Source organism: Gobio gobio, assembly GCF_949357685.1.
Source record: "Gobio gobio genome assembly, chromosome: 7".
Lineage (NCBI taxonomy): Eukaryota > Metazoa > Chordata > Actinopteri > Cypriniformes > Gobionidae > Gobio > Gobio gobio.
This window is the reverse complement of record NC_137103.1, coordinates 32540169-32559288: the sequence shown is the minus strand read 5'-3', so window position 1 is coordinate 32559288 and position 19120 is coordinate 32540169. Positions and strand designations below refer to the sequence as shown.

The window sequence follows — 19120 nt, the reverse complement described above, 5'->3', positions numbered from 1 at the left end:
AATGATCCCATGCAAATCAGATCAATATCCATCATTTATTCACGTGATATGCTTGTCATGATTTTTTTTTTGACATATACAGATAAAAAGAAGAGCTACTCAGCAGGGTGACAGAAGCACCAACAGAACTTAAGGGAGCGTTTTAAAATGCCTGCATCATTAACGGATCCCATGCTGCTAGAAGACTCACACGCCACATGCTCCCTCCAGAGATGTGACCTTCTCACTGGTCCCCAGGCAGCCTTCCTCATTAACCTGCTCACCATACTCTTCCAGCGAACACTTACATAGAACTCCAATTGCCATGTCAACAATCGAGGTATGTTCCACGGGGGATTTTTCCTGTCCGTGTGAGGGATGATATGTTAGATGTGATGTAAATGATTTGTAAAAGGTATGGATCTAACTGGGTGGAATTTGGACCGTTGTGGTAATGCAGAAACCAATGGAACAGTGGCCCACAAAGTGTCTTTACCTGTGAGTGGAAGAATATAGTGAGATTATGCAGCACTTGAAATAAGTCCAGGTTAGAGAGTCTCTAGAGAGAACAAAAACAAGCTTCTATAAATCTAATTTATAGTTTTATATTTGACACCATTACTAGGTCATACACTTAATTAAACAGACATTATACCGTGGAATTCTTAATAATCGTGGAATTCTTATAGAGTTCATTGATCCTGAATATTTTTGCGATATCAAATAACTAAAAGCAGCTGAGGGAGACTTGCCAAGACTCCTTTTAAACTGGTTTTTAATTTCATGTGGCTCTGGAGTCCTGACATCTTTATTCCTATCAATGAAATAATTGTGCCTAGTCCTTTAAAACTCCACTCATTGCCTTTGGTTTGAATATCTTTCATATAATATTTTCTTCCTTTTTCTGAACAGACCTTTTTCATGAACCTTTCCATGTCTCCTACAAAACCGAATGATTAATTAATGTTCCATAGTCTTAATTACAAGGTCAGATCCATCATGTGATACATGATACCGCACTGAGAAAACTACAGAAATCCTATGGCAAGAGTGTGCTGTTTTATCTGTCAAGAGTGTCTGTCGGTGATAGCCCAGAGCCAGCTGCTCTCCTGCGGAGCTCTGAACCATGCTAATAATACTGAGCTGGTGTGGAGCCAGACTCTTGGAGAAATGTGGGAAAGATCAGGTACAAGAGAATGAACAGTAGAGAGTATATCGTAATTTTTCTTGAGGACATGCCCAGAAGTCCAAATTTAAACTGCTGAAGCAACAGGTTTCAGACCTTTTCCAAATGTGCTCTTCACATAAAGTGAAAATACATAAGTGAGTCGATGAAGTGCTATTGGAGGGATGTAGACCTATATGATATAAATGTATGCTTTTTTTTACTTTCTGATATGGATTTGACAGGTGATTCATGTCAGCATGTTGTCATCATTTGTAAGTGTAAGTGAGTAAGTGCTGCACTCAAACAGCGCTTAAATTGAGTAACATTTCTAAAGAACTAATGCAATCCATTCAGTCCCTCTAAAGAATTAAACCAGTGAGTGAAAAAAAAATCCAAACAAGGACCAAAAACACAACAAAATAGTCCATAAGACTTGTGCAGGACAAGCTCTAAAACATCCAAAATTGGTATATGAAGACACCTCCCACTAGGTTTGGTGTCAATAACACCAAATGCCATTGGGTCTCATTTGACAAATGTACTCGAGCTGCTAAGACTGGACAACTTTCATGGTGCTTTTTTTTGTCCCCTGGTCAATGCTGCTTTCATTGTGTGGTAAAGAGCTGCATAACATTTTTTAGAATCTCTCTTTTTGTGTTTCACAGAATAAAGATTTGAGAACAGAACATGAGATTTTTGAGAACAGTTTACCAGAATTATGCTGTGGAGAATTATGAATGCAGCTTTTTGACCATCTGACTAACGCCATATTTTAATTGAGAACTTATTGATTAATCTAAGATTAATCAGTGTTTTAAATGTTCTGTTTAACTGTAGCTACTTGTATTATTTAAAAAAAATTGTGGTAGGTTTCCTGGTTTGATGGTTTGTTATCCACAGTATAAGTGTGCAAATAGCCTACTGCATTGTGCCTGTCTGCCCTTTCTGCCCTACTTTGCCTTTTCTCTAACAAAACACTCAAGGCATTGCATATTTTTTATAAAGTCAGCAAGTAATAAACAAAATAAAAAAATAACTTTGTTGCATTTCGGCCATTTCGCGCTTGGTCAAGTATCGTGTAGCTATGTGCAACACGCACAGTAGCCAAAGTTGATGGGCTGTGTTTAAGTGATGGAGAAAACGCAGTCTAACCAGATGTAGCCTACTCGTGTAACTTGCAAGTGGTGGTTGCGGTCGAAAGTGAGCTGTTTTATTAGTGTCGGTAGGCTACGCCTGAAAGTAGCTTTTCTGGTACAAAATGTTACGTCATTAAATGCCTTTAAAAGGCTCTGTTGCTCAGCTCGCGAGGCGTAGGCTATTCATTCTGCATATTTATTTCCACCGCCGTGATCATCCGCGAGCGTCGTGAACTCCGCCTAGTCCCTCGGTTTTCTCATCTTATGCAAGTCTTTTGTTTAGGATGCGGGGATCAGTTCACAACACCGCAAGTTTTCAATCGATTTCTGCTGCCACCGTGCTCAGAGCAGCAGCGCTCAATTAGGCTACTGGGAAGACTTTCTCTGCATGGCCCTTCGCCCACGCGTTTGCAAACCAAAGCCCTGTTAAAGTAGACTACAGGGTACACTATTCTGCACTGGCCGTCGATATGCTCGAGCTGGACCATCGCCTCGCTCCCGACACTCCTGCATCCCTACCGACCAATCAGAGCCGCGGCACCGTCCCGCCCCTCCCGATTCCTTCAGAACACGTGATCCGAAGCGGTCTGGAAACCTGCCGCTCGCCTTCAGTGCTTTATTGTGGTTCACAGGTACAGAGGAATGGCCCTCCGCGAGACTCTGACAAACTCACGGCTCTCCGCGAGCGCACGGAGTGAGGACGGAGGACAGTGTCTCTAACCGGGGCTTCAGTGGATGTTGTAACTTCGGCATGTCACTCGAATGGGATATATGATTTTTGCCCCATTTGTGTTTCTCAAAAACACCCCTTGCGTCTTTTTATTTTTGCCTTGCTTTCTGAACATCTCGCTTACCCACTCTCCTCCCGATACCATCCCCTCCCCTGTCATCGCACCCAGACCTCTTTCATTCCGCATCTGCACCTTCTCGCTTCGGGCGGATCCTTGCTCTGGTCATCCAGAAACAACTGCTTCATGGGGCACACTCCTTTCGTCGGAAAATGTCCCTCTCTTGGCTTCTAAGCGCACCGGCAAAGTTGACAACATTGGGACCAGGGCGCGTCTGTGAGCTGTGTCGGGGGAACTGAGATGGGTGTCTCGGTGGCGGGGGCCCTATACGAGCCCCGAAGTCCGCACCAGTGGAGCCGGATAGTGGGACACTGGGTATGGATTGCAGTCTTGTCCTTTCTCGCCACTTTCCCGGTGCAACAACTTGGCGCTTTCCCATCCTCTCTCAGCGACTGTCAGACTCCAACTGGATGGAATTGCTCGGGTAAGATGTTCAAGTAGTCCGCTGCTCCTTGCGTTGAAGGGAATACGGTTTGACGTTCCCTTGGCAACGGAAGACGGCTGTTTATCATACAAGTAGCATAAGTTGTGGACCTAAATTGATCCTAATGTGTGGTGATGCAAGCTTTTGCAGTTCACTGCTGCTGGAAAAAAAGATGTTAAAGACCTGTTTTAGTTAGTCCATAGCCTACTGATGGTCAGGACGAGCTATTTGGTGCGTTACCATATAAATAGTTATTTCCTAATGTATTTTCAACTCTCACGTGATATGCAGGCTAAATAATAATATTTTTTAATGAAAACAAAAATGTATCGTTTTCCCTCATATTTTAATCCACTTGAAAGGAGTAGGCTACCATAGCCCACAATCGATAGCCTATAGGCGAATCGTTGTTATTCACCGCATTTTATTTAACCGTTTTTAGATTATAGCTAATATAGTTGTTTGATAGTTGTTTTTCTTGCTGGTTAAATGGCTCGTTTGTTTCACCTAACAGTGGCTGATACCACATTTCCTACATCAATTGACCTGTTTTTCAAGTTCAGTGCGCACAAAGGAAGCAGGATAACCTATTCGTCAAACACGCTATGAAATTATAAAAATAAATAATTAGCCAGAAAAAGTGGTAGACATAGCTACTTGTCGTTCTTATGTCTAAATCACCGGTTAATACGTGTATGTGGATAATGTGCTCAGAGACTATATTGTTTGTTTTCATCTTTGGAATATGTCTACTTTTTCGCATTTATATTTCTTGTTGTTGAAAAAAAATCCACACAGTCCCTCACTATCATAGTAGCCTACTACATATCGACAGAGGATGTAACTTTAACGTTTGAACTGGCTATTGATTGTAACGTCATAATTTGTATGCAAGTGAATTCAGGGTGATTGGGACACTTTTCCCAAGTCATCTCAATGGAAAAAAGTGTCCAAATCACCCTGAATTCACCCTATTTAAAAAAAAGCATTTCACCTTGTGCTTAAGTAGCCTATGCTTCTCGTTCCTAAATAGGCTTAGTAAAAGTGGTGATATTTGTTTATAGGTTTCAGCCTAGAAGAATACGTGCAAGAAATCTTTTAGAAGTCAAGTCATACTTTTCTTGGTAACAATTCCATCAAGCCGGCGTAATAATCTCCGAGCATCAACCCGTTGTAGAGTCGGATATTAAATGGGTTTTGATTCGGATTGCGCACGACCTCTCACCCTCACTGTCAGAGCGCCGTTCAGATGATTGCGGATGTACGTGAAATAATCATCATGCGCGCCCTGAGGCGCGTGAGCCGTGCGGAATATTTCTGCTCAGTTTCCCGCCGTGGCGCCTGACTATCAATCAGCAGGTCACCGTGGGCAATTAGGTGTCGTTCCAAAACGTCTATCCTTGCCTCTTGCCTGCACTTTGGTTATACAACTCATGGCAATGGCATGCACGAGACGTGGGAAACTCTACCACAGGCATGCCTGAAGGCCACTTTAGTGTTTCCATGATTTATAAAAAGGTGTTGATAATAGGCTATGATACATTTTCCTAGTAAATCCTGACTACAGATGCAATCATACAACCATTGCAGACTAAGAAATATAACACTAATTGCCAGAATCAAGCAGCTAATGCTCTATTGTATTATTTTTCAAACAGGTGTGGCCGGTGTTTGGAGTTTATAATTGCTTATCATGAGTGCAGTCTAAAAGCTTTTAGTGACTGTTTTTCAAACATCTGTCAGTCACATTTGACAAGAATTTCTTTCTTGTGTGGAATATCTGTGGATATTATTTCGGACTGTTGGTGTATGGACAGAAAAAGAAATGTAGACACATTCTTCAAAACATCTTTTGTGTCTTCTTACAAAGAAAGTTGAGGGTGAGTAAATGTTAGCATTTTGATTTTTAGGTTAAGTCATTGCTGAATTAAGAGGATAGTGCACAGCTGCACACAGAAAACAGAATGCCAATATATTTATCAGGTCTGGAGAGAGGAGTCCGTGGCATAAAACATGAATTTTCAACTGACTGAATATAGTTTAACGCACCAGCATTGAATTATGCGTTGAACATAGCAATAATGTCTGGCAAAACAAATGCAAGCCAGCTGTTTAGTCAACAATCCTATCTTAGGGCTGTTGGCAATGGACACAAGCGGTGTGAATACTCTTGCAGAGTAAGTGCCTTTTTACTTAAAAATCTTTCTGATTAGAATTCAGTATCTACTCTGTAAGCTACTTATACCAATTTTATGTAGCTACTGACTTAACACTGTCCAAAGGGCAGTACGCTTTTATTTGTATTGTTCATAGATATCAATAGCTCGTCTTTGGAGACTTTTTTTCTGTTGTGCTGGCTCACCCAGGGCTTTTGCATATCAGCTGCAAAGGCGATGAGAGGAGATAGCGGACTTTTATGAATTTGGACTGCCAGTTTTTGGTAGTTAAATTAAACTCTTAAAGGGATAATTCGTAAAAAAAAAAAAAATGGTCTCATTATTTACTCTCCCTCATGTCTTTCCAAACCAATACTGTGTGTCTTTCTTTCTTCTGTGGAACACAAAAAAACATTTTTTTTAATCCATACAATGAACGTCAATGTTGTTTGGACCCCAGGGTTCTTCAAAACATCTTCATTTGTGTTCCATGAAAGGAAGAAAATAAAATAAATATTGGTTTGGAATATTTGAACCTTTGCTGTCTGTCTGTCTGGTTTTTTTGGGGGTTTTTTTTTTCAAATGACTCCAGATCTTTCAAAATGCGCTCCATCTCTAAAGAATGGTGTTGTGTAGAGGATTCAGAACATAATTTGTTGAGAAACAACACACTACATACCATTCTTTAGAGATTTGTATTACACCTCTATCAAAAGCTAAAAACATTTTCAACTGATGACAATGTCCTGGGGTTTGAATTCCGGCTCTTTAATGGCCAGACAACTGGTCTGATGTCTCACTCACAGGAGTTGTTTACACTTCACCTTTAGAGTTTTTGTGTCTTTGCCAGCTTGCTTCTTTCAATTATTCACCTCGCTGCAAGGCCGGAATAACAATCTGCATCTCCCCCGATACTCACCCGTTTGGCACGTTGTGAGACGTAACATTGGCTCACACTTCTCATTTGTTTTGATAAAATTACAACTCTCTCGAGGAGTGCGAGGAGACCTGCAATACCAGGTGTTTGAGCCAAACAAAGTTTCTTATTTCACTGCAGATGAAAAAAACTAGCAGCTGGAGGTTGTACTGGCAACACCTTTAATTAGGACTGTTAGAGCTCCATTACTGATGAAGTGGATGTTATTGGCTATAATATTGGAGGTGAAATGATTAATTGTCTACTGTTATTCATATGCATGTTGTGAAGTTGTGCGTACATTCTCTAAACTGAATGCATAAACCTGCCCTTCACCTTGTCACTATAAAGCTACAGCTTTAACTCACAACCCATTTGTTTCAAATTGCCATCCATTAGCCACTAAATAGCTTTTATGCAAAAGTGGCCAAGCCATAGGACATATTATGCTGCTCCAAACACCCACCCAAAAGCAGTTACCAAGGTTATACTGATTATAATGACTTCTGGGGAAATATGCAAATTTGGCCTTATAGGATGTATAGGATTCCACAATAAAATGAAAGTAGCAAAATAACTTTTCTTCCATATTGTGACAACCATCCAAGTGTGAAGAATTATCAAAAATGATAAATAAATAAATAAATAAATAAACTGCCTGAAAACGCAAGCTTTAATGTCAAGCAAAACAATGTCTTTGCTGTCTCAATGTAAACAACGACAACGTGAATTTGTGAAAACGGTGACGTCATGCGCATGCGCAATACATGTTCACACATGCGTATTACATATTCACAGGATGTTTCTTCACAAAGTGACATCACCAACTACAGGCCTGGCACGCATAATACTTTTAGTCATTTTCGCAGATCTATTTGAACAGGGATCGTTTTGACGTCTGTTATTAGTACATCATTGTCATGTAAACACCCTTAAATAGGCTAATGATGAACAGAATACAAACAGGTGTGATGGTTAATGAATGTCCATGGTAACAGATAGTGGCGGGAAATAAACAACTAAAAAAACTAAACTAAACTAAACTAAACATAGATTGGGACAACTATGACATGCATTTACTAAATAAACATGCATTTACTGAATACTTTAATATAAAAAACTACGCACTTCAAACTAAATGAATTTTCATGTAATGAGAAGGGTGTAGTTTTTTTATATTAAAATATTTTCATCTATAGTGGATCAGTGCTCAGAGACAACTACGTGTAGCCCAATTCTAATTTAAATTCCCCCAAAAAACAGAGTTTGGGACAGGACTATTTGTTTTTGTGACCAACTGTCAGATGAATAAAGTATTTGAAAATATTTTTGGCAGTTCTGCTTAGTGACATTATAGAGGCACAGATATTTATTGATGACTTTAACCATTTTATTATTATTTATTTATATCTTATCAGTTATATAACCTTCCTTAAAGTCCATATTATCGTGTGTTTTGAACTAAATTCAAAGTGTTCCAGTCTGTTTTGATGTCAGTATAAGGCTGTTTGTTGGGAGGTTAAATATAGTGTTTGTCTGGCTTGTGACAGCTCCCCCAAAAAAATTGCCTCCGCAAACCATTGTTGCGGATAGTCATGCATTAACTGATCTCATTTCCCTGTCACGCAGTGTTTGCACATCACATTTTTACTATACATACCTTGAACATCATAAGATTTTGAAGAGTCCTGTGTTTAAATTGATCTCTTTTCGTACTTACAGAAAGTCTATTTTAAATTCAGGAAGAGTTGTTAACTTGTTTTGTGGGCCGTCAGATAGTAGAAGATCTTAGGATGAAAGATGTAATTTCCTGTTTGGCTGCTCTAATCATTGCTCTGAGACTTCAAGGAATGACTTTGAGGAATTTTTATTGAAATTTTCAGGATGTTTTTTACTCTCTTTTTGTACACACACATATAGCGCTTTCTTCGCAAAGAATAGAAAAACAGATCTTATCTATCCGTGTAGACAGCTACTAAAAGATTGTCCTGCCAGAGAGACTTTAAAGAGAGCAGAACAAAATTCCTTTCTGCTCATGGTAACTCATCCCTGCTCGAAATGCATTTTTAACAGACTTCCAAAAGCTTATTTACTGGTAATCATATTATCTGACCGATGTTTGGTTAAGTTTAAAATCTGGTTAAGCATTTAAAGGCCTTTCAGTGTCCTTGATGAAGAAATTACCGTAATAAAATTGCAAGGATGCCACTGCCTGTTTCAAGAACTCATTTCCTCTAGTGTGACCTGCTAACTTTCCTCAGTCTCTGTTTTTACTTTGCCATCCCAGTCTTATATGGCTTTGAACTTTTTGGTGGTCCAAACCAGGACTATGTGAACCCCAGAGGGTACGTGTAGCTTCTCAAGGGGGAATTAAAGGTAAAGTTCACCAAAAAATTAAAATTCTGTCATCATTTACTCACCCTCATGACTTTCCAAACCAGTGTGACTTCATTTCTTTTGTGGAACAAAAAAGAAGCTTTGAATAATTGTTTTTGTCCATACAATGAATGTCAGTGCCTTTCATTGTATGGACAAACATCACTGAGACATTGTTTTGTGTGAAACCAATTTTGCGTAAAATTATATAACGTATAAAATTTTGTAAAAGGAACCCATTTCTTTTTCTTTTGTCAATGAAAGGGTACATGAGATTTATTTGTGGGGCTGAGATTCATGAGACCAGACTGTTTATTGTTTATTGTGTTAGACGGAATATATCTTTTCAAGGTCGGTTGGTGGTTGACTCTTTGTGTGTTTTTTTTTGTTTACACATTTTCTGAAATGATGGCACCTCATGTGTTGTTTTTTTAATGGAATTTGCTTTTTCAGTGTCGCTAGGATGCCACTGCTTCAGATTAATTAGACTGAATAGAGGGATTTTGTGTATGGTGAGAGAGAAGCTCCTGTGACTCATATCTCCATGTTCTTCTCCGATCCATTACACCATTTCCCCCTCCTGCTCTTGTTGCCTCGTTGAATGCTGCACGTCTCAGACATGCACTATAAAGCATCCATGTGTGTCGTGAGGTCAAGCTGCATCATGACACAGCTATGGAAGGGCAGCCAAGCAATAGAGGTGTGACAAAATGCCTTGCATCTGTATGACTTCGCAGAGGGAGTGCTCGCATTAATAATGCAAGCAGATGCATCATGCCCGCTCAAACTGACGAGGTTTGTGCCACGTTAGATTTGTGTGCCAAGTAGGTCTTATATGCAACTTCCAGAACAATCATTTGATAATAAAGTAGAATGAACACAAAAGAAAATATTTCTCAGTGTTTTTTTTTTTAAGTCTATACTATGTGAGTCAGTGGGGTCCACTGATGTTATGTATGGGCAAAAATGTTTTTCAAAATACCTTTTTTCAAGAATGTTAGTCATACTGGTTTGGATTGGTAAATAACCACTTTTTTTCTGGTATACCATCCTTTTAAAGGGTACATAACACACACAGTTTCTGCCAGTTTCATGTTAATCTTGGGACAGCATCCTTCATATCTCCGAAGAGTCTTTATTTTTCATAACAAATACACTTGCACAACTCCTTTGCTGCTCCGGAAAAACAAACTCCATCCACTGTTCCCTTAACGCTGGGTTATTTGGGAAGCTGAACAAGATTATCTTTCCCTCACAACCAAAAACACTTTTTTAGTGACGTTGTTGATTTCGTGGTCTAAAAACAATATTGACAGCACTGCAGACGGCTTCTGTAACCCGAACGAAGCTCATTGATGGGCGCGCTCTTGCTCTCTCTTTGGTTGATGTGTGTACGCACGCGCTCATCCAGGAGAAGTGCCCATACAAGCAATACCGCCCTTTATGCCGTTATATAGCGCCATACTCGAAAAAAAACTTTCCGAAATGTATTCGAATCCTCCCTCCTACGTACTTCCGCTCAATTTTCAGGCCGGGAAATCCTAAACCCATCCAAGCCAAATTTAGAATTTAGAAACACGGACAACCCTATTTTTTTCCTAAATAATTAAAGGCTTTATCTTGAACGGTACCCTCACTTCCCTTTACGTTTTCTTAATTTTCCCTAATATCTCTCTGTCTCTCCCTTCCACCAGGATCATCAGCCTCATACACTAAGTAAAGAAGTGTACTAGTGTTATTGGAAATTTAAACTAAAACATTAATATAAAAATAATAATGCATAATATATGTATGCATGTATAACGTGTGTGTATTTTTCTCGTACCTGTCTCTTCTTCACCTGTCACTTTTTCTGGCCTCATGTTACAATTAGAACTGAAAATCAACCACCTTATAATTTGTTTGCCCAGAATCTACATCTATTTTAGTAAAAATCAAAGTATTATATTTTAGACAAAATGTTGTTTTTATGTTAAAATGTAATTAAATGTCTAAAATTTAGCAATACTATATTGCATACAATATGTAAAAAAAGAAAAAGTTTCTTATTTTGCTTCTACTCCCTGCCTGGCTGAATCTGATGTGTGATCACTGCACCACAGCGAGTGATAGGTTGATTATCTCCACCTTCATTTGAAAGTTTTAAACCTCACAAATGGGCAGACATAGGGTGCGTCTCAATCAGCTCCCGAGTTCAGTAGTCAGCCCACGGACTGATTCCCTGACCAGTGTCCTGACTACTGACCTAGGGAGCTGATTGAGACGCACCCATCATTTTCTAAATAGTCTAAATGTCAAAAATGTATTCGGTAACACTTTATAATCTATGGTTCATTAGTTAACATTAGTTAACTACATTCATTGACATGAACTAATAATGAACTGCACTTATAAAGCATTTATTTCTGTTATTTATCTTTGTAGCATTTATCTTTGTTAATGTTAATTTCAACATTTACTAATGCATTATTAAAATCTTGTTAACATTAGTTAATGCACTGTGAACTAACATGAACAAACCATGAACAGCTGTATTTTTATTAACTAACGTTAACAAAGATTAACTAATGCTGAAAAGAGGTGTTATTCATGGTTAGTTCATGTTAACTAATGCATTAACTAATGTTAACTAATACAACCTTATTGTAAAGTGTTACCATGTATTCAATAATAAACTTCATTTTGACTGTATCTATTTAGAAAAATCCTTATAAAATGTTATTGCATTATTTTTTGTTGATGTCTGCACTATCACTTCTGTCTCCCTGCTCCCAGTACTTACCATATAATTGTGAATATTTGTCTGCTAAATTACTAATGTAACTTTACACTAAATAATAATATTAATCTCCTTTAGCATAGGCCTACAGTATTTTAAGTGATAGTAAGTAATACGGGCGATACCGCTAACATTCGCTAGCAGTTCAATACTAATTTAACAAAGAAAAAAAGTACAGTATATACAGATGAAACTGACCTGCACTTGAAGCCCTGAACAGGTCAGTAATTTTGCAACGTTTCGCTGCTGCTTCTTGGAGAGCTTTCTTTTTCTTTGCCGTTTCCCTCTCTGCTCGACCTGGCCGCTTTCTATCCATCGTCGGGCGCTGCTCACGTTTGGCGTAAGGAGGCGTAAAGTCGAATCGTAGCCTTGCCAGTCAGGTCAAGATTCAGATTCATGATTTATTTTTATTATTATTATTAATAATAATTTTATTGAATGCCAAATTCGAAAATGATCACTTTAGTAAAGGCAATAATATAAAATAATTATAATTATAAAATAATAAAAAAATAAACGCTGGCTGGCATCAGGCCAAATTAGTCGCCAGGCCACCGGGAATTCTGGTTAGGGATTGGTTAGGGCAGATCCAGAGTGGCTCTGGGCAGATCCAATAGTTTTAAACTTCAACAGAGTATCCGCCTTCAAGGAAGTTAACTCTTGTCAATGGAGAGTGGCCAGACTCTTTGTACAAATGAAATGTATGAGAGTCTGGTATAACAGGCTACAGAAATTCTCTGTCATACGTCCAACTCGTTTTTTGAAATTTTGGCCATGTTTAGCATGAGAATCCAACTCTTTAACAGTGTAAATAAGTCAGAATGCATGAAATAGCATTAGACCCCCTTTAAGGCACCAGTCAAGACTGCTACTGATGGCGCCTTAAAATGGTTTTTACTGGTTTTTACCCCCCCAACCCTCCCCACCCTGAGTGAATTTTGTGTGGAAATAAAAAAACGTATTAGACACAAATTAAGTCATGATTTCTTATTTTATCAGTAAGCCGAGGGATTGATGATGGTTTTGACTAATTCGCTTTGGCAAATACTCTGACTTGTATTTGTTGCTTCAGTTGGCTGAATTGATTGAATGTCAGTTTATCACAATCTCCTTAAGAACAGATTGGGAACGAGATGAATTTTAATGAAACATTCCTGTTGCAAAACATTCGTAGGAACAGATATTCAAATTTTACATTAAGAGATTAAAGCACACACTAAGAGCCAGAATAATTTCTCAAGGTCTCCATAACTGAGGCACACAATGTGAATATTGCAAGTGTCTCGCAAGACGACTGTTATTTTTCCTCCCTGTAGCGTTTGAGGTCCATTGATAATTTCTTTAGCTGAAATGCAAATAAGCCGCAAGGTTATGTAAGACATTTTTCTGCGCTGTATGTGGCCCTTTAGCTGGGGCCTAAAGTAGCTGCATGTCCTCTGGTGTTGTCGTTACAATGAGCAATGTTCTGGTTCATTCTAGCTTCCAGGGCTCACCGGATAACACAGGGTAAAAATACTGTGTAGCACTTGCAAGAAGCTTATTTGCTTTGACAGCAAAAATCCCAGGGCACACGAACGGACCCACTGTTTTGTGTCGTGTAGTCTTATTATGATGATGTATGGCTCTTTGAGTCGGAATATATGCGGGTAATATGGAATGTATCATGAGATATTATTCTTTGCGTAATGTTTGTGTCATTTTTATAATATTAAGCAAATGATAGAGATGGTTATTTCTTGCATAATTATAAAAGTTATCAGATAGGGGCTGAATGATGCAGTGCGGGTAAACGGGTAAACTCATTATTTTGGGAGCTTATTGTTAAATGAACAGCAGTCAGCTTCTGTATGCTGAATAGTAAAATTAGGTTTTGACTCAGCGGTGGTGTGTTTTTAGAAACAACTCATCTTAATTGTAATCATCTTAAGGAATCCTTGTGGACTTAAACTGTCTGCGAGCTCTTCATTTTGATGAAGTGCTATTTTTCGGAGTCTGTCCAGCTCCTCAGCAAAATGAGAATATTTCACAGAGCCTGTACTCAGCTTATTATAAAAGCTGAATAAGATTCTCATGCAACGATTCCAAGAAGTTCACCATGTGCTGAATCATTATTCCTCCGTGAACACTTGCTTTATTCCCGATAAGAAAACGTCTCAAGAGCAAAATATGGTCTTGGCGAATGGAGGTGCTCATCGCAACTTGATGAACCCTTCAGAAGCCCTGCCAGCCATCCTGCTGGAATGACGTGTAATTTCTGTTAGTTCTGCTGAATTATTTTTATCAGAAGTGTCTGAACAAACATCCTGCTTGTGCTAGTCGTGTCTTGACACTGCTGTGTTTATGCAGAAATGCATGTTCAATGTTTTCTGGCTCTTTGTGTTCCAGGGGATGATGACCGGGACACAGATCTCTTCCTTTGTGACACCAACACTTGCAAATTTGACGGCGAGTGTCTCAGAATCGGGGACATAATAACATGTATATGCAACTTCAAGGTAAGACCACTTCCCCTCTGAACCAGCATTACTAATCCAGGTTTGGTGTGATCTGAGAGGTCAGGAGTTGTTTTACAGAAATATTTTATCACTGTGACAGAATTGTTACAATATATTGCTGAAAATGCAATTCAAGATGAATATATATATCAGGCTTCAAGATGTTAGCAGCAGATCTTTTAAGTCCTGTAAGTTGCGAGGTGGGGCCTCCATGGATCGAACTTGTTTGTTCAGCACATCCCACAGATGCTTGATTGGATTGAGATCTAGGGAATTTGGAGGCCAAGTCAACACCTCAAACTCGTTGTTGTGCTCCTCAAACCATTACTGAACAATTTTTGCTTTGCGTCAGGGCGCATTATCCTGCTGAAAGAGGCCACAGCCACCAGGGAATACCGTTTCCATTAAAGGGTGTATATGGTTTGTAATGCTTAGGTAGGTGGTATGTGTCAAAATAACATCCACATGGATGGCAGGACCCGGATGGCATGAAAACGGTATTCCCTGGTGGCTGTGGCCTCTTTCAGCAGGATAATGCACCCTGCCACAAAGCAAAAATGGTTCAAGAATGGCCTTAGTTAGAAAAAATTAAAAAAAATGCTTATAAAACACAATTTAGATGCCAGTCTAAGTCTTTGATGCCATGATAACTGCGATTTCAACTAAAGTCCAGTATATCTTCCTTTCGCTGTCTTCTTTCCAACCGATTTTTAAGAGGACTACTAGAAAGTGGCCCACTTTATCTGCTTTGGCCTTGAGATCACAGTGAAATGAAGACAGAGAGAGTCGTTCCTAATAACATCTGAGTTTGGTCTAAATGAAAATGCATTAGAGTCCCTCCAAGGCACTGAGCACATAGGCACTCAATGAGTCTGTTATTTTTATCCCAGCTTGCGAAGGAACATTAGTTTCTTTGGAGAGATAAATAGCATTACCTGTCCAACCCCTCCTCTTCTTTTTTGGTCCTAATAAGCCTCAGACTTCTCAGACTCATGATGGCATTCTGTTTTTAGGACAAACCCCATTCTGTGTCTGGCCTTACTGGGTCACATTGTTTTAATTTGTTTTCAAGTGAGGAACTAATGCCATCGGCGAGAAAAGGATAAGCTTGATATAGGCATCTTGGACTGTGTGCCACATGTGTGCGAGTGAAACTCTGGCGTCAGCTAGCTTAAACCTAATAATGGTCTATGTCTTTATTCCATTAAGTGAAATAATTAATCAAAGAAGGACCGTTGAGAGGCTTGTGACGGGTATGAAGCCCAAGGGAGGTCTACAGTCAGGGAGGTAGTGTTGCTGAAGAGAGGAAGAAGGTTTGATCTGCCGATGAATAGAGGTCATTCAGCCCCTAATGTTCATTGAGTGATGTTTATTCACCTCACACCAGCTCTCAGAGACGCCTAGCACATCACTCATACTGTGATGTTTACTTAAGATTGGTTCTTTAATGGTTTTTTAAGTATTCATTATGTCTGAATGTTAGGTTGAATTTTACCGCTTTGCGCATGGTTCACAAAAACAAGATTGCAGGGGACTAAACATAATGTCATTTTCAATTGTGTCTTTATGAACCATACCACTGAGAAAAGAGAAATCCCCCCATTCTTTAAGTGAGATGGACCACTTTTACACTTATAAGTCTGATTCATTCTGTCATGCTAAATTATGATTCACTAACCCATGTGGCCTAAGCGTAACTATGGTGGTGCTCATCATTGGGTTGGATTTAGTCTTTTTTTTTATGGGATGAAATGCGGTCACTTCACTTTGGTCCTGTGCTGGAAAGATTTTCTATTTATCTATATAGGAATGGTATATACACTAAGGTTTGTTAGCTTCTTTAAATGTTTTTGAAAGAAGTCTCCTATACATTTATTTTACATTTATTCACCTAGCAGATACTTTTATCCAAAGCAACTTACAAATGAGGAATAAAACAGTGCTCAGCAAGGCTGAATTTATTTGATCAAAAATAGAACCGTAATATTGTGAAAAAGCATTACAATTTAAAATAAAATTTTTCTATTTTATTGTATTGTAATATGTAATGCATTCCAGTGAAGGCAAAACTGAATTTTCAATATCATTACTCCAGTCTTTAGTCACATGATCCTTCAGAAATCATTCTAATAAGGTGATTTGGTGCTCAAGAAACATGTCATTACATCAACAACTTAACATTTTTGTGGAAATGTTTGTTTATTTTGTTTTCTGTTTATTATGATCCATCCATACATTTTTGAATAAGCATGTTAAAGTTAAAAAAAGATGTGTGAAATGTAAGCTTGAATCTAGCCAAGAAAATTAATCAACCAAAGTATCCCTGCGGCTGACTGAAAGCAGAAACTGAGAGCAATGCAGAAATGAAAGTCATTTCATTTACGTAAGTACTTGTAATACTTGCAAAAACTTTCTTTAGCACCTTATTGCATTGTGAGAGGTTGGTTAACCCCAAAATCAATTTAGCCATTTTTATGTGATTTTACCTGCTGGAAAGTATACAGTACAGCACTACAGTTTATATAATGCAATTTGCAGTATGTCTTTGGACCATGAATAAGTTAACTTTGAAACCCAGGGGCACAGCATGAATCCCATAAATAGTTTTCTGAAAACAAGTTTGATGCGGCAAAACAAAGTTATACTCCATCAGAGCTCACGATGAACATGACTTATAAAGCTGCATGTCTCTGACACAGAAGCAGAAGTTTTGGAACAGTGATTTGGTTTAGAAGTGTTTTGACTTCTTAAGTTTAGGGTCTGCCACAAGGAGTTCTGTAATACCTAAAGAAACAGGTCTGTTAGCTTTTCCATTCATTTCAATGGCACTTTCTCAGCTGACACATGACTCCCCTGAAGTACGAGATTTTAAATATTCTGGGTTTTGTGTGTGTGTAAATGTGAAAACACACAGCAACGTTGAAATTTGCTGCCAGAATGGCGTAATTACATTTTCTACCAGGATGAGCTTACAGGGTCATGCTAACCAGCCAATGAGTTCTTGGTCTTTTAGACAAATCTTAGATCATTAAAGGGTTTAGTTCACCCAAAACAGAATACTCTGTCAATGTTTCAAATCTTTTTGAATGTTTGAACTGACAAAAGAACATTGGGGCGAATGAATGAGGATAAAATATTCTCTTTTTTTAATAATCTGAAACTTTAAGCCACAGTTCTGTACAGATACATTGAAGTGAAATACAATTTCAAAAATCCAGCAGAAAAAATAACAAGCGACGGTGTGTTTCTACCCTCTTTCTAGCAAATCTTTGATTGTCCTCATCTGGACATGTACCATCATGTCATAACGGATTGTGTTGTGATTCTGCATGTTCAGTCATGCTCGTGCTGATGACTCACTGTGTTATGACACCTCTGATCCAAAGCTCTGATGCTCAGTCATTCATGTGCACTTTCATTGCTTACTTGTGTGATTCATTCTAATGGGGGGTTATTGCTTAGCCACAGACTGCCTGGGCTTTTTGTTTTTTGGCTTGTTTGCAAGCTAGTTTATAGAATTGTCCATTGCCTGTTGATGATGTGTGGTCTTGATTCAGTTTAACTTGACTGATCAGTTATCGCAGCAATCTTTTATCTGCTTGGCTTGTCTCTCAAGCACTTTGTTTCTGGTTGATACACCATCCCTCCGGCCATCCTTGGATAACTGAGGGGTTGCCATTTTTAGATGGATGTGAACCGGTTGACGAAACAAACAGCTTTTGTAGCCAAGGTGTAGAGCTCAAGTGAACTTACCCATGAAAAACCGCGTCTCCTTCTGTTCTCCTTTAGCGTGAACTCTGGGAATGAACTCGCAAGGCGCAGACAGTGGCAGAAGGTGGACGGCTTCCCTCCGGGCCTTCGGCTGCCCATCATAAGAGCCATTTTCAGCCAGACCTCTTTGCATATATTTCCATGCATTTGTGATCCTTTTATTCTTCAGTCACATGGTCTCACTGTGGCTGGAGACAGATTTAAAATGGGGCTTTATTCCCTGGTGCCATTAGACAGTCCTACAACGACCATGAAACATGTTGTACCAAAATGTTCTTGGAGTTCCTGTAACTGCAAATTCGAGTGTCTTCTCATGTTTGTGTGGAGAAATCATCCATGAGACATTTTGTGTTACAGTGATCTCACTGCAGGTAAAGGGTGTTTTTCAGTCGAGTACCAAAATCAAAATGACCCCATTTTCCTTACTTTTCAAGCACATGGTGTACATTAGATAACAATAAAAGGGTTAATAATGAAGGGATGACTTTGAATAAAGTAATAAAAAGCTTTTTCTTAGTGACTCCACTCCATATTTCTTTTAAATCTGGCATCTGCGGTACACCATCTGGAGCGCACACATGTTTGCTCTTGTGAACTTCTTCTTGTTTCTTGATTTTTCATCCATTTTGTATTACTGGAGTAATGCTAATTCTCAAGTTAGTGTACAGTCTGCTACGTTAATGTTTATTATAAGAATTTTTTTGGGGTGTTTTTAAACATTTTAGTATTTTTCTGATAAGCAAAATTGTATTAATCACATGATTTTTACAAAATATGAGTGAGTTTCTTATGTTGTAGGTTTTTTTGTGGTTGCGTTTTTTCATTGTTATTACACTAAAAAAACAATATTGTTTTTCAGAATGGTCTTTGTTTATACAGAGATCTGTTTTATGCAATAAAAGTGAAACAATCCGTTTTAACATTCCTTTTGTAATGCATACAATAACAGTAAAACCAATATTGTAGAATTAATGTAGAATTAACTCAGAGCTCAGAAATTTGTATTTTAGAAATATGTTTAAAAGTAAAGTGTGTAATTTCTAACCTGAAGCAGATGGAGGTAGTGTTTGAA

The 19120-nt window shown here is 38.6% G+C and overlaps 1 protein-coding gene across 2 annotated transcripts in view; it reads left to right on the top strand.

The window, feature by feature from the left end:
- Nucleotides 1-2455: 2455 nt before the first annotated feature.
- Nucleotides 2456-19120, top strand: part of tmeff2a (transmembrane protein with EGF-like and two follistatin-like domains 2a) — a 76688-nt gene continuing 60023 nt past the window's right edge. Inside the window, exons 1-2 of one of the 2 annotated variants that reach the window (XM_079820891.1) lie at nt 2456-3555; nt 14168-14277. In XM_079820891.1, coding sequence (XP_079677017.1) covers nt 3372-3555; nt 14168-14277 — 294 coding nt within the window. In that variant the 5' untranslated portion in view covers nt 2456-3371. The remainder of the gene's footprint in view (nt 3556-14167; nt 14278-19120) is intronic. The other variant, XM_079820890.1, reaches the window with a different exon arrangement.